The 16,992-nt window shown below is 36.5% G+C and overlaps 1 protein-coding gene across 3 annotated transcripts in view; it reads right to left on the reverse strand.

The window, feature by feature from the left end:
• LOC101742438 (uncharacterized) overlaps positions 1 to 14,738 on the reverse strand; it is a 39,847-nt gene extending 25,109 nt beyond the window's left edge. For all 3 annotated transcript variants that reach the window (XM_038021014.2, XM_038021012.2, XM_062676453.1), the window contains exons 1-9: positions 14,579 to 14,738; positions 6,346 to 6,510; positions 5,527 to 5,749; positions 4,902 to 5,072; positions 3,856 to 4,004; positions 3,373 to 3,498; positions 2,623 to 2,811; positions 1,889 to 1,987; positions 267 to 446 (exon numbers count right to left, since the gene is read on the reverse strand). In XM_038021014.2, the coding sequence (XP_037876942.1) occupies positions 267 to 446; positions 1,889 to 1,987; positions 2,623 to 2,811; positions 3,373 to 3,498; positions 3,856 to 4,004; positions 4,902 to 5,072; positions 5,527 to 5,749; positions 6,346 to 6,510; positions 14,579 to 14,665 (1,389 nt within the window). In that variant the 5' untranslated portion in view covers positions 14,666 to 14,738. The remainder of the gene's footprint in view (positions 1 to 266; positions 447 to 1,888; positions 1,988 to 2,622; positions 2,812 to 3,372; positions 3,499 to 3,855; positions 4,005 to 4,901; positions 5,073 to 5,526; positions 5,750 to 6,345; positions 6,511 to 14,578) is intronic.
• Between the last annotated feature and the right edge of the window lie 2,254 nt (positions 14,739 to 16,992).

A 16,992-nucleotide genomic window follows, 5' to 3' on the forward strand; every position in this document is an offset into this window, starting at 1 on the left:
AGAAGAAGAAAATTATACAGTTTTAATGCGAGAAGACGATATGTCAACATCACTTTCGTCAAAATGACTGGTCGTATGCTGCCTGCATCCATTAGACTTCTCACGACTTTTACGATGACTCAATTAGTCAACTTGAAGTATTGCATATTCGATCTTATGCCTCTAAGCTCTATTTATAACAACGTTAGCAGGATGTTCGGTTATTGGGAATTATTCCCGCACTTCTAGTATTATGTATTAATAAGTCAAACCAAGTCAAGGCTTACCAGAGCAATTGGCGCCAATGTTGGTGCCGCCTGAATCTTCTCGTACATGAGAGGAGAGGGGTGCACGGAGAACGCGGTCAAGATACATTCGCACTTCATACGTTGGCTCGACGACAGCAAATCGCTTAACTGCACGAACCATAGAGCTAGCATTTGTTCTGTCGAACGTGCTTCTCTTTCCTGGAATTTAATTTTTATTATTTACCAAATAATTGACATTGACTATGACGTTGACTATAGCTAAATGAATGAAACACACCCACTTTTTGAAACTACCCGCTCGCCTCCTTTCCTTTCCTCTTACGTTAATGGTATTTTAACAACCTTACCGGTAGTGCCAACAACAGCTTTACCAAATTTGAACTCAGATCCGAACAAGCGAACATTATATTTTTGAAGTTATACTTCTTTAGGCGCGTTATGAAAAATTTATGAGAGTGAAATTTTACGATGCGCGCGCACCGTGACACAAAATTAACAGAATGAAGTTGCCCACTAAATCGCTCATTACAATACGACCAACGTAACTTGGCGAGTCTGAATATAGCCGCAAGTGAACTTTCGCGCACTCGTAAAAAAAAGTGTTATTAGCATTAATTTTTTAGTAATATAAATGACAAAATTATTATTTAATATAATTCATACTAAATATTATTAAATCATTAACGTAAAATATTTATTATTAATAATTTAATATTTAAAAGAAAAGACATAAATTGGATAAAAATAAAGTATAACTTTTACGCGCGCACATAAGTACACGCACCCTTTTTTTTACATATTAGAAGATTTAATGGAATTTTGTAAAATATATAAATCTTCACCAAGCCAATCCTCAAGTCATCTGCACTATAAAATTTCTTAAATAAAAGCCCATTACACACTTGGCATGATAATGAGACGGATACATGATGAACATTATTGGCAATGTACCTGTTTACGGATTTGGTAAAATTTGTAATGAAATATTATACATTGACAAAGGACTACTGTAAAACTATTAATGTACGAGGCATTAGCTTTTAAGACTTCTTTGAGATTCATAAGGATAGCCCTGTCCCCTTGACTCAATGAAACTTGAGATCATAATTCAGATCTATTTATTTAGTTTAGAATTAAAATGCCTTACTTTTTTATTTTTTCTTAGCTTATTTAATATACTTTTGTTAAGTGGTTCCATTTATATAACCGAGTTATAGTGGACACTTCAAGCTGTCAATGACAATAACAACATCGATTTATTGTATATATGTTGTTCATTGTATGTATTGTATGTTGCAAGTAACCAATGTATTGTATAGTTTTTTTTTATTGCTTAGATGGGTGGACGAGGTCACAGCCCACCTGGTGTTAAGTGGTTACTGGAGTAAATGCGCCACCCACCTGAGCTATAAGTTCTAAGGTCTCAAGTATATTTACAACGGCTGCTCCACCCTTCAAACCGAAACGCATTACTGCTTCACGGCAGAAATAGGCAGGACGGTGGTACCTACCCGTGCGGACTCACAAGAGGTCCTACCACCAGTAAAAAGTATGTTGCAAGTCACCATGTTCGCGATTGTATGTACCGACGTTAGGCACATTACGTCACTGTCATAAAGCAAGAGTTTCGTCGCTGTTACCTTTTCAGTCTTCAGTTTGAGTTTTTCGAGCTCGTTCATGCCGGCCGTTATCGCGCGCACGTACAGCTCGCAGACAAACGGCTTCAGCTCTTCTGAGCTCTAAAAAAATAACATAAATATAATAAAAACAACATAGTGTATTTAAAAAAATAATGTGTATAATTAATAAGATTTTAAATAAATATAGATTATATAATAATATAATATAATAAATTCATTAAAAAGTATAATAAAATAAATGAGGTTTATATTGGTGAGGACCTTTAATTGGCTTTTTGTTTCTATTATTTGTTATGTTATTATATTATTTTATGTTAGTTGGCTATTCTCCTTGTAGTAAATAAATAAATAAAAAATAAATAAATAAACTATTTATTATTGATTGACGACAATGATATCTACATAATAATATGTCGTGTCAATGCGAATTATTGGCATTACTGCTATATTTTACTTTTTAGGAACATTCTACTGTCTGTGTGCTTTTTTAATGTTCTAAATAACTTACAGACATCACAACGTGTATGCCACCGAACTTCACAAATAGGGGTTTTAACAAACTGTCTCGACTGTAGTATAACCTCTTCCCAGTTGTATGTCAAATCTCATTATAAGAGTTGTCAAATTCATCATGCCGGAATACGTGATTAATTCTCGTATGGGTCCACCTCTAACAGTAGTAATTACAAACATATAAATTAGCGGACGGGTCGTGATGCGGAGGTGGTGGGTACCTGCTCGTGGTGCGCGTCGGCGAGCGTGTGCAGATGCGCGGCGGAGGCGGCGGGCGCGGCGAGTGCGCGCGCGGCGGCGGGCACGGCGGCGGGCCCGAGCAGCGCGACCAGGGCGCCGCTGCAGTGGTACAGCGCCTTCCGCACCGCGCCCGCGCACCGCGACACCACCATGCAGCGCACCACCACCACCTACACACACCGGTACCAAATGTTAGACACACAGTTGAAAAGGATAACAGTAGACGCTAAGTGTCTACTGTTATCTATCTGTATATTATGTATATTGTCTTCATTTTTTTATTGCCCTAGTAGGCAGACGAGCATACGGCCCACCTGATGGTGAGTGGTTAACGTCGCCCATGGACTTCAGCAATGCCAGGGGTAGAGCCAAACCGCTGCCTACCGCTAAATCCTGGGCTGCACCAGACACAATAGAAAAGGATAACAGTAGCAGCTAAAATCTTTGTTTAGTGTCTTCATTTTTTTATAGTACCGTAAAATGGGGGGGATAATTTGATGTGAAGTGATGTCAGGAGCCTATAGAAATCATAACGTCATCGTTGAGACACGAAGTTAAATACTTTAAATTGTAGTGTAGTAGCTGTCCTCTCCTACAAATTGGAACGCATAACTAGTTCATAGAAGAATAAAGTATCAAGCAGATGGGTACAATTAATATTGACTCATAAACAGCTTCCCTACCAGTTATAATACAAGTTTACAAATTTTGTTTTTTTTTTATTGACATACTTGTGCTATTAAAGTTGCAATTTCTGAGGCATTCTTCCATAATTTCTTATCTGGTGCCGGTGTCTTCTGTCTGTATCGAAGTCTTTCAATAAGTTTGTGGGCTCCACGGAGTGGCGTTTGTTTGGCCTGAAATTTAACATATAAAAAAATTTTGTTAGATGGCTGTAATGCTGTAAGGTTTGACAGAGGTAAGCGTTAGGTAACACAAAAAGCTAAACTACATAGATGAATATATTAATGTTATGCAGGGCATAGTTTTTATCAGATATGGACACATATAAACATAATGTTACTAGAAAACTACAATTGAGGTTACTTTTTATTGCGATGAAGTAAATTCTGAGAATATTTTTTTTGTAAAATGCCTCCTGCTGCCCTCGACATTTAAATAAATAACCACGCTATGTTAAACTTTTTACTAAACTAAAAGTTACTAAGACTTTAATTTAAGGATGAGAAAAAAAACAATATTATAATACTTACCAGCTTAATACACTGTTCTCGCTGATTTCTTTTGTGTAACAGTACAAACTCCAAATCAGTGAGAAAATGCCAAACTTCTTTTGTGAAGCCCGCTTCTTTTGTTAAGATGTCCTCGTAGATTGACGGTGTACTTTGTGGAATTGGTTTATCTATTTAACAAATAAACAAAAATATTACGCTACTTAATTTCAATTTGTTGGCTGGGAACATACACTATAAGTTCATATTATTCAGTTTTATCTATACAGGGTGCCCCAAAACTCAACGATAACCTGGTACCGGGCGAGAGGCCAAGCTATGAAAAAAAATGTATGTTACTTAGTCAAGCGATGATAGACATTTTTCGAAAAAGTTAAAAATTTGACACCCTTGTTCGCATTTTTAGGTACTGTGATCGCAATTTTCACAATTTATAGTGATTTTTTTAATAATGTTATCTCAAATAACAGTGCTATTAATCGTAACCACAAATGAAAGTAATCATCATTGTTAACTAAGCAAAATAAATTAAATTTTGACGAGTTATGGTTTATAAAATTTATGTCAGTCAACTTTGACACTCTACGTTGGAAAAAAAATGTACTACACTACCTATGGCAAGTTTTTTTAAAAGATGGCCCATTTAGTCTAGATTTCAAAATAGTACAACACTTGCCACTTTTCTTGCCAATAAAACTGCTATTTCGTATTTTTTGCGAAAGGAACTCATGGAAAATTTAATCAAAATAAAACGGTAAATTATCATAACACTTTATTATCCTCCTAAAACTAAAGCAGATGCTCAAATTGTTTCCCTCCAGCACGACTACAAGCTCTGCATCGCCTCACATTCTGAGCTCACAGGCCACCTGGTGTTAAGGGGTTGGCGTTTACAACGGCTGCCCCACCCTTCAAACCGAAACGCATTAGGTACTGCTTCACGGCAGAAATAAGCAAGGTGGTGGTACCTGCCCGTGCGTACTCACAAGAGGTCCTACCACCAATAAACCTGTTCCCTTGTACCAGTTCCCTTTGTCGTATATCCCTACATAGGGAGGTGATATTACCTTTAGAATCATCAGCCTCGTCAGCGTCCGGCACAACGGTGGTCTCCTCGCGTACACGGTCCATGATCGTCGAGATGAGCCGAAGCGCTAGTACTTCGCATTTTGAAGCGGCCAGCTGAATCAGCCGCGTCGTGAAGATCACCGCTTGCTCGTCCCTCAGCCATTCTAGTACTAAAGATTAAGGAAAAAATAATCCATACATATAAATAAAAATTAAAGTGTCTGTTTGTAATATTGAAATAACCGCTTTTTACTACATGCATAAGAATATGTATATATACGGTACATACACCAAAATAGCATTTTTTGAAATTTTTGTCTGTCTGTCTGTTTGTTCCGCTAATCTCGGGAACGGCTGGACAGATTTTGACGGGACTTTCACTGATAGGTAGCTGATGATATAAGGAGTAACTTAGGCTTTACTTTTTTTAGACTAGCTTCGCCCCGCGGCATTACATAATGGCGTTTAATGTTTCCGAAGCGAAGCGAGGGCGGGTCGCTAGTAATAAGTATAATTGATTAGCAGCATTCAGCTTTTCCAAAAGTTAGTTCAAAAGTTTTCAAACTTTTGAGAATCAGAATGTTTTCTTGTCTTCTATATACAGATAAACACAAGTAAACTTACTCTCTTCGGCAGTTATCGGATCCTGCTTCTTGAGAACAGGCTGATCCCAGGGATTCTCCATGTTCCTGATGAACCATTCTCCATGTGCAGAGAGTAGACGTTTCCACTGTGGACACTCGCCATGGTTGTTTTTTATTGAGGTTTTCACCTCCCGAAGTGTAATTTCTATGGATTCTTTGAGTTTGCTGTGCTCGGCTTTACTCTTCGGAGTCCGCCATTCTTCCTGGAAAATGAAATTAAAGGTAAGAGATATGAAACAGGGGAGATCTTGTATGAATTTCTTTCGAGTAATATCCCCCCCTCCCCGTCCCTATCATATTCAAACTAGAATAATGCCAATGCTTCTTTAAGCATTGGATAGGGCTGACAGACTCATGAGCGCAATGGAAAAAATAATAGGGAATATAAAAATACTCAGAAGATAACAGTTTAAAATATATGTTACGTTTATTATTTTATTGTATTTTACAAATTATTAACCACTACAGGTTCACAACATGAAATATGATCAATACAGTAGGAATGAACAGAAAATTACAGAATACTACAGAGCATTTATAAAATAAATTACTTTACCGATGCAGTGGGGTATCTCGGAAGCCCACACAGGTAGGTAACAAAACCCTGCTGCAAAGCAGCTATGCATTCTGGTTTGAAGGGTCAGACAGTCGTTATACATCACAATTGAGATCTCGAGCTTATGTCTTGAGGTGGCTGATGGTATTCTCCTTGAGACGTCTGTGGATTCCGGCAACCACACAACAAACAGGTGCACCATGAGCTATTTTACCGATCTACACAATAAAAAACAGTACTAACCTGGAATACATTTCTGGCTGTGTATCTTTGTATCCAATTGATCAGATGTGTTTGGGTGTCAGGCACGGAGCACAAGCAGAGATAGGGCACTTGCCTCCATGCCTCACACAGGTATTTAACGCGTTCACTGAGCTCAGTGGAGTTCGAAAGGCCCGCGTCGATTGCCTGTTAAAAATTACAAAGTATTAATAGGAAAGATTATAGGAACAAAATATATGAGTGAGATTCATCAGATTCAGAAATGTAAGCAAAAGCTAAAACTACTAAAGTTAGTTTTTTTTTATTGCCCTTGTAGGCAGACGAGCATACGGCCCACCTGGTTACCGTCGCCCACGGACTTCAGCAATACCAGGGGCAGAGCCAAGCCGCTGCCTACCGAATTGAGACATGAAGCCAAAATCACTTGAATGGGTGGGAACTAATTATAAGGTACTTTTATATCTATAACTTTATTTGCCATGGAACTTCTAACAGGAAACTAAATCCAAAAGATGTTGTTTTTTGAAATTTGCAATTTTGATGAAATAAAGCCAACATTTGACCAGTGAAAACTGTACTAAAATCTGTCCAGTAGATCATGAGTAAGTAGCACTTTTATTATGCAAACAAAATTAAGACAGTTCTACATATTTCTTGTTGTATATTCTATTACTCTTCTCTAGCTACCTTCCTTCCTTTTTTGCTAAAATACTTTTCTTTATAGTACAGGCTCGAGGGATTCTACTGTTATTATATTACTTATCAACAAGTTTTAATACAAAAGTAAAATAGTTTTACCCAAGTCATCTCTGAACCTTTCAGAGGTCGCTGGGCATTCACAAGAACAAATTAACAACAGCGACCAGTGAATCAGGAAACAAAATACCTAGTCAGGTCATAAGTATTGTCACACAGTAAAAACTTTTCTTTTAGAATGCTGGCCACAAAAAAGTTTATTGAATTCGAATTTCGAATTGTTCATGAAAATAAAAATGTAATAATTTTAGAATTTTACTCATTTTTAAATATGGAGTGGACGCTTAAAGAAGAACGTGTTGCAGTTATTGCGTTGCATCGTTGCGGTTACGCGCCAATTCAAATTTTTAACATACTGAAAAATTTGAATATAACCAAAAGATTCGTTTATCGTACCATCAAACGATACAATGAGGACTCTATTGTAGATGATAGGTCAAGAAGTGGTCGCCCTCAGTCTGTTAGGACTCCAGCAGTGATAAAAGCTGCGAAGGCGCGAATTCAAAGAAATCCCAAACGTAAGCAGAAACTGTTGGCCCTTCAGATGGGGTTAAGCAGAAACACGGTGAAAAGGGTGTCAAATGAAGACTTAGGGCTTCGGGCATATCGAAGAAAAACAGGACATCGTTTGAATGCTCGTCTAATGGACCTGAGACTGAAGAGATGCCACGCTTTGTTGAAGCGGTATGCGGGAAAAAAATATCGGGAAATTCTTTTTTCGGATGAAAAAATTTTTACCGTAGAAGTGAGCTACAACAAACAAAATGATAAGGTGTACGCACACAGTAGTGAAAAAGCGAGCAACCGTATTCCGCGTGTCCAACGAGGTCATTTTCCATCCTCGCTCATGGTATGGTTGGGAGTTTCTTATTGGGGCTTAACAGAGGTACATTTTTGTGAGAAAGGTGTAAAAACGAATGCAGTTGTGTATCAAAATACAGTCCTGACGAACCTTGTGGAACCTGTTTCTGATACCATGTTCAATAACAGGCACTGGGTATCCAACAAGATTCGGCGCCAGCTCATAGAGCGAAAAGCACACAAGACTGGCTGGCGGCGCGTGAAATCGACTTCATCCGGCACGAAGACTGGCCCTCCTCCAGTCGATATTTGAATCCGTTAGATTACAAGATATGGCAACACTTGGAGGAAAAGGCGTGCTCAAAGCCTCATCCCAATTTGGAGTCACTCAAGACATCCTTGATTAAGGCAGCCGCCGATATTGACATGGACCTCGTTCGTGCTGCGATAGACGACTGGCCGCGCAGATTGAAGGCCTGTATTCAAAATCACGGAGGTCATTTTGAATAAACTTTAGTGTCATAAGAATCTATGTTTTGTTAAGTTCATTTTGGTATATGAATGGTTACATAATGAATAAACTTGTTTCAATTATTTTACATTAAACATGTGACAGAATTTATGACCTGACTAGGTATAATAGATCTGATTTATATTAACTTGAAATTTAATGTAATCACCTCTTTATCACTGACTGGGGATGCAGTTTCATCAAGCTGAACACAATATGATATGAATCATAGCTATATGTATATAGTAGCAGTGGTGGCTGCTTATTTCTGCCGTGAAACAAGAATGCGTTTCTGTTTGAAGAGTCGTGTCAATTGTTATACTATAAAATTGAGGCTAAGACCTCATGTCTCAAGGTGGGTCGCAGGATTCACGAGGTGATATCTATGGGCTCTGGTAACCACCTAACATCGGTTGAGCCGGGAGCTCGTTTACCCATCTATATACACCGCAGATTTATACATAGATATTGTATTTTTTTATTTAAAAACTATACTAGTAGATGACTGAGCTTTACTTGGGTTTTTTTTTTGACGAATTGTGTTTTTTAGAAATTATATTTGAATACAAATTACTTACATATTGATAAAATGATGAAATATGAATAATATTTTTCGATCTTACCGACAAAATAATAAAAATATATGAACTGGTTATTTATAGAAAAAATTAAAATTTTCGATAAAGTTGATTATTGAAAACACGAATAAAACAACATTTTCAGAAAATAAATGGTAGCTAGATCGATTTATCGCCCCCGAAATCCCCTGTATACTAAATTTTATGAAAATCGTTGGAGCCGTTTTCGTAGCTCCTACTTTTAATTTAGCGTTTGTAAGTTTTATTGTTTGTATATCCTCCTCCTTCTCCCTCCTCCTACACTCAATAAGTAAATATGCTTTTTTTAAATATTCAGCAGACTAATGTCTGTTTATAATATTGAAATAGCCGCTTTTTACTACATGCATATGAATATACGGTACATACACCAAAATAACATTTTTTACAATTTTTGTCTGTGTGTCTGTCTGTTTGTTGATATAAGGAATAACTTAGGCTACTTTTTTTATTTTAGAATAACTTCGCCCCGCGACGTCACCCGCGGTACGACAATAACCGCGGGTAACATCGCGGGACTCAGCTATATAAAATATAAACGGAGGTGATGACTTCCAAGTTATAAACTGAGTGGAATTGAGCATTAACTTCAACAAAAAAAACAATGAATTTTCAAAGGGTCATGATAAAACAGTAGATACCGTGTTTAGCATACTGTGGGGACGAGTCGAGTTCCAGTGGTAACGCCAATAATTGACTAAAGTGTAAAAAGATTTGTCTGCTCCTAGCAATCCACTCTCAATCTTCGGTTTACCGTGAACTGCATGACGCGATATATAAGACTTAAAATTAAAATCGTAATTGCCAAAGTTTTCAAATAATTGGCAGCAATGGGAACACATCTCACTTACCGAATTCATTATCTATTTAAATAATAACAAAAACCTTAACTTTTACATTAACATTAACTTTTACTAAAAACTTCAAAAGGTATAAAAATATTTCTGCCCTCAACCATAGAAAAAACCTTGATTCTATTTATTATAAACAAGGGGCCAGCTCCGGCTTAGCTCGGGTCTTTAACAAAAATTTCAACGATATTTGACGTTGTTTTATTTTTTAAATAAAAGAACACTTATTGCGGCATAACTATAATAGTTAGACATTTGCTGTCGCAACACTTTTTGTAAATAAGAATGTGTTCTACAAAGTCGTAGTACATTATTTTATTCTATCATCAATAGTTTTCGCAGGGCACGCGATGTATAGAATATTTTAGGTATTTTTTTTACACCTTGGATTACATTATTGGAGTTTTAGTAAGGATTCCTAATTTTTTTCAAAAAAGATTATAGCCTATGTCGCTCGGGAATAGTGTAGCTTTCAAACAGTGAAAGAGTTTTTCAAATCGGTTCAGTGGTTTCGGAGCCTATTCAATACAAACAAACAAACAAATCTTTCCTCTTTATAATATTATTAGTATAGATGTATAGATTATTTTGGGTGTGTTAGTCTTAGTCTCATTCAAAATAGCGAAGAAACTCGATACTAAACGACCCTATCTGCGGTTTCAGGTCGGCGATAACCATTTCGCGATTCAGTGAGTTCCTTTTGCGAAACATTCCAAGTGCTGACATGAATGGTACTGTTGTTATTCAAAATAAACATTAAACTATGTTGCGTAATCTATATTTATAAATAAAATTGGAGTGTCTGTTTGTAACATTGAAATAACCACTTTTTACTACATGCATATGAATGTATATACGGTACATACACCAAAATAACATTTTTTTAAATTTTTGTCTGTCTGTCTGTCCGTTTGTTTGTTCCGGCTAATCTCTGGAACAGCTGGACCGATTTTGACCAGACTTTCACTGATAGGTAGCTGATGATATAAGGAGTAACTTAGGCTACTTTTTTAGACTAACTTCGCCCCGCGGGGTCACCCGCGTTTATTGTCGTACCGCGGGATAACATCGCGAAACTCAGCTATCAATAATAAAATTTAATGTTTCCGAAGCGAAGCGAGGGCGGGTCGCTAGTTCAAAATAAACATTAAACTATGTTGCGTAATAATAACTATAATTACGGTTTAATCTCGCATTTTTTATTATAATTATATCGAGGGGTTAAAGGCTATTTGATTTAGGCGACATTTCGTTTAATACATACGCGACATTTATCTTTGTAATTGAATATGCAATTTAGAAAAGGGCATATGTCGCATATTTTATCAAATAGGTTTTTTCACATACATGTAGTTTTGAGGATTACCTACACCCATTTTTCTAATAATTCCGGTAATGTTCGATTGCTAATTAACACTAAAATATATCTCAAAAGTTAATATCTTAAATTTTACATTTCTTTAGAAAATAATCAGTTTTTTTTTCATTTCCTGAACATTTTACATTTTCAGAGATGTGCCCGTTTCGAAATTGCATATTCAATTAAAGGTCCGTTGTATTTGGTATTAGCATTAACAATTCAATGTTTTTTAATTGAACTTCAATTAAGATTACTCCGTTCAAATAGCTGAAGTTATTTTTTTCCAAATTTTAACTTTAATTTTTTTTATTTTTTTTTCTTAGATTGGTGGACGATATCACCGCCCACCTGGTGTAAAGTGGTTACTGGAGCCCATAGACATCTATAACGTAAATGCACCACCCACCTTGAGATATAAGTTCTAAGGTATAGTTACAACGGCTGCCCCGCCCTTCAAACCGAAATGCATTACTGCTTCACGGCCGAAATAGGCGGAGTGGTGGTACCTACCCGTGCGGACTCACAAGAGGTCCTACCATCAGTAAAAATCCTGTAATGTCGCCAAAATGTCGCTTATATTTGGTATAAGCGACATTTTGCCTTTCACCCCTCGATGTTATTTATTAGGCATATGACATAATCCGAAAACTGTATTGGTGTTTGAATCGTCGGAAATATCATTATGATTATTCAAAAAAAACTCAACATATAACTTTATGTAGTTATAATCGTTTATGACTAGAGAAAACCCAAGAAAATACTATGTTGCGTAAATAAAACATCGCCTGCCCGTCTTCTAATTCAACTTGGCAACGGGTGCAGTACAATATTTACTTGTCTGTGCCCGCCGGTATTGACTCGAAAAGGATGAGTGCAACCTACATAAACAAAACGTTTGAATACTAGCACTAAAGATTATGGAAATGTTGTAGAGGTGACAGGGGTCCTATAAATTAAATACAAAAGAAGCACAGTCGCACCTCCCGCCACCGGAATTCATCCATACTATCTGAAGCCACTGCGTTCATCCACAGTGCATTTCCAGAGATCTTTTTTGGCACGTATCATCCGGCTTTGGAATGAGTTCCCCTCCAGTGTTTCCCGAGCACTATGACATGTCCTTCTTCAAACGAGGCTTGTGGAGAGTACTTAACGGTAGGCAGTGGCTTGGCTCTGTCCTGGCATTGCTTAAGTCCACGGGCGACGGTAACCACTCACCATCAGGTGGGCCGTATGCTCGTCTGCCTACACGAGCAATAAAAATAAAAAGCTTAGCACTCCAATCTGATATTTAATGATATTGCATGTGTGGTAAGCTTGTTCATTGAAATTATCTATTATTATGTTAAAAATAGTATTCATTATAACAACCTTATAGGTAGGATTGAGCTGGGCAGGAGCCCACATAAAAGTAGTATGGAAAAAGCCAAAAACTGTTACAGAACTCGTGACAGAAGTTTGTACTGAAAACAGTTTTTTTTTCAGTCACTCTTTCTGACAATCTGTGGCTGTTTTACAAAAATTATTATTAGTATTGTTAATACTTCAACATTTTGATACATTTCTGAATTATAGTGTTTTACTTTTTGTCATTTGTGCAGATTAGCTATAATTTAATATATAAAATTCTCGTGTCACGGTGTGCGTGATTGAACTCCTCCGAAACGGCTCGACCGGCCAGGGTGGAGAATCGAACAACATCTATTTTTCATACCTCTAAGTGATAAGGTTTGTCCACCCCTAACATTTATGTTTTCTTTTTTTAACAATTTTTTTTTTGTTATAGTGAGGCATTATGTGGTTGAATGAGATTTGTTATTTATTTTTTTCTACACTAGAAATTCCCTAGAAATCTTATATGTATATGGCAAAACAACATTTGCCGGGTCAGCTAGTTATAATATAATTAGCAGACATAATAATTAGCACAAAAAATGTAACTTTTAAAAAAGCCTATTAATATACTTGTCATCATTTGATAACATTACAGCTCATCAATGGGTATTAAACAAAAAATAATAATGTTGTCTTTGCTTATCTAAATATATTTTTGTAAGATATAGTTCAGAGAAATTGATTCATCAGTGTACAAGTATGAAACGTCATATGCCTGGTTCTGTTTAGAGAAATATACATGGTTGTGTATGATAATTTTTCAATGTTTTACCTCTGAGTTCGTAAATTTGGTTTAGTAGTAATATAGGTAATATGCACAGTAAGCACTGTAAGGTGTGATATCAGTTTAGTATACTTTGAAGATAAGACTGTATACTGTCAGTCCATAATTTAATGAATAACTCCCCAACAAGAGCAGTGATCAGTGCTCGCAGTATATTTTGAAACATAGCCAGAGGAAGAAAAATCATAGCAGGCAACATTATAGTTACTGATTTAAAAATAAATAATAATAATATTTAAGGAAAATATTATGAATGCTACATTCATGAGTACTATTATAAGTAAGTATACTTTAAACAGAATTTCCTGAAATCTGAAGTCCAGTGGTCACTAATTAACCTACAGATTCATGTCTCATTTTATTACTATTAAAAGGATAAAATATCATAAAAAATGGTCCTGCTCTTTCTTAATTACATCTTAAGCAGCTTGTTTCTATATGTTATAATTTATTAGTTACCAAAGCATTTTAAAATTCTCAATTTGAAAACCTGCAAATTATGCAAAATAAACAGTCATCGATCAAGGTACATTCTTCGAATCTCACTTTATATCATTTCTTTAAGACCTTACCAATAAATTCGTGTAAGGAAAATCAGCTGACACCGTGTCATCATTATTTAATTTCGTACAAATATATAAATATCATAACGTGCATCAAATTGTCGTATGCTAGGATTTAATTTCAGATGTAAATACCTATTAGATACTTAATTAAAGGTAGTATGTATGTACGTGACTCTTCATTGTTATTGTATGGCCGACGAAAAATTATGTTAAAATTATCTGAATGTACACTGCTACACTGTAACTAAACATAGTAGTAAGTCATTAAAAACATTGAAAGCGCATATTATAAAATTGCTTATGATGAATATCACGTAAAATCTGAATAATTCAGAATATTTCTTGTACAAATTACTAAAACTACGGTTGTCAACCATGACTATTTCTTAATGTAGACTGTACGATCTTATCCATGTTATAGCTAATCAACATCATGTGATTAATTTTTGTTAATTGAAATCATGTTTTCCATTGACAATATTGCAAGGAAATTAGAAATAAACGAAAACAAGAGTTCCCAGTACGCAAATATGGCGGCCACATACTGAACTTCGGGGACCCAACAGCGTCGTATTAAATCATACAATCTTTCACTTATTAGAATAAACCTTACCTTATAAAACTCGATAAGATGTGTTTTTCCCTTTAGGACGCTTGTTTGAATACTTTTCACGTCTTTTCCATCATTTGTAGAAGTCATTTCTCACGGAAATATCGCGGGGAGACATTTATGCACTTGTGTTTTCGTGATGGAACTGTCAAATGAGTATTGCAAGATTGCAAATTGCAAATCGCAACAATTAACTTAAAATTCATTTTTTGTTATTGTTACATTCATAAATTATTTAAATTTCAAAACATTTACAAAAATTGAACATATAATTCCAACTCGTTAATTACCTGAATAGTAGAACCGGCAATAGGTGAACTAGGCAGCGGCTTGGCTCTGCCCCTGGCATTGCTGAAGTCCATGGGCGACGGTAACCACTCATCATCAGGTGGGCCGTATGCTCGTCTGCCTAAAAGGGCAATAAAAAAACTTCCATTGTCTCAGGCAGAACTTATTTGAAAATAATAAAAACATCTTACGATTATTTCAATTTCTCTACTTTTCTTTAATCCGCCATTTGGCCTTTTTTAAGCATCATTCAATTATCATCATTTTGTAGCCATATGAGAAATATAGATTTTTTTAGCTAATTTTGGTTTCTAAATAATAATCTGGAGGATGGTATAAGTTAATTAGGAGCTTATATTTAAATTTGTATCTAAACCGAAGAACGCTTTCTATCTCAGAACTTAACTACTGTATTATCAAGGTATGGACTAATGAGTCTACGAGATACTTGATGTTCCTAATTGTCCGTGCGTCTTGTTCCTCAGTGCTTGACGGTCGTAACTTTTACAGAGTACTTTTGTTAAGATTATGGTCCTACATTCCTTTCTGTCCTCCGCGCAGTGGATAGCGATATTCATGCTGGAGTCCAAAGTCGTCTTAATCTGATTGGATCAGCGCATGGGACTACGCCCCATAGGGGTCATAGGCATCTTTTCTTCCCCTTTGCCAGTGATGAGTAGTCTCTATCTATCTATCTTGTAACTATATTGAGATCTTAGAACTTATATCTCAAGATGGATGGCGCATTTACGTTGTAGATGTCTATGGGCTCCAGTAACCACTTAACACCAGGTGGGCTGTGAGCTCGTCCACCTGTCTAAGCAATAAAAAAAAATGTCTTTCGAGATTGTCACCCTTTTCCCTCGCAACGTGACCGAAAAACTCGAATATCCTACGTAGGCAAGTGGTGAAGAGTCTTTTGGAGACGCCTAGTTCTTCCAAGATTGATGCGTTTGTCCAATGTGCCGTCTAAGGAAATGTCGAATGTGATGTTCCTACGTGCCACTTAATATTACTACGAGCCACTTGACATTAGTAAGGAGAAATGGTCGTGATTGACATATCTTTAGTGACGAGTATTACAGCCCGGCGTGAACCCTCTCTTCAGGCTACGCGTCTGATGCTAATGTGTAGGGCGTAATCTGATGTAATGCATATATCCTACATAGGTTCTGTACTAATTATGTACAAAAATCATAGAGTTACTATGTTGTAGGTACTTATTAACTCCATGACAAAAATCTACAGCCTACACCTAAATGAAAAGTGATTACCTATCCTTTTTCAGTATGGCAATCGGTTTCTTGAGAGGACATTATTGCCAGCATCGAGCTTATAAAACATACTCGTAATTTTTTAATTTGTGAATTGAAAAATGAAATTGCATATTATTGATAATGAATTGAATAATGAAGTCGAATTTTGAAGTCGTCGTGGTCTAAAGGATAAGACGTCCGGTGCATTCGTATCTAGCGATGCACCAGTGTTCCAATCCCGCAGGCGGGTACAAATTTTTCCAATAAAATACGTACTCAACAAATGTTCACAATTGACTTCCACGGTGAAAGAATAACATCGAGTAATAAAAATCAAACCCGCAAAATTATAATTTGCGTAATCACTGGTGGTAGGACCTCGCGTGAGACCGCACTCCGCCTATTTCTGCCGTGAAGCAGTAATGCGTTTCAGTTTGAAGGGTGGGGCAGTCGTTGTAACAATACTGAGACCTTAGAACTCATGTCTCAGGGTGGGTGGCGGCATTTGTGTCGTAGTTGTCTATGGGCTCCCGTAACCATTTAACTCCAATTGGGCTGTGAGCTCACCCATCCATCTAAGCAATAAAAAAAGTAATATTTTTGAAATATTTTTTTATTTATTTATTTACATTTAATTTCATTATTTAGGCAATTAATTCTGGTGTGGTGGTGGTGTGGCGTCGTTTTTTTTTATTTATTGCTTAGATGGGTGGACGAGCTCACAGCCCACCTGGTGTTAAGTGGTTACTGGAGCCCATAGACATCCACAACGTAAATGCGCCACCCACCTTGAGATATAAGTTCTAAGGTCTCAGTATAGTTACAACGGCTGCCCCACCCTTCAAACCGAAACGTATTACTGCTTCACGGCAG

This window comes from Bombyx mori, chromosome 27 (genome assembly GCF_030269925.1).
Source record: "Bombyx mori chromosome 27, ASM3026992v2".
NCBI lineage: Eukaryota > Metazoa > Arthropoda > Insecta > Lepidoptera > Bombycidae > Bombyx > Bombyx mori.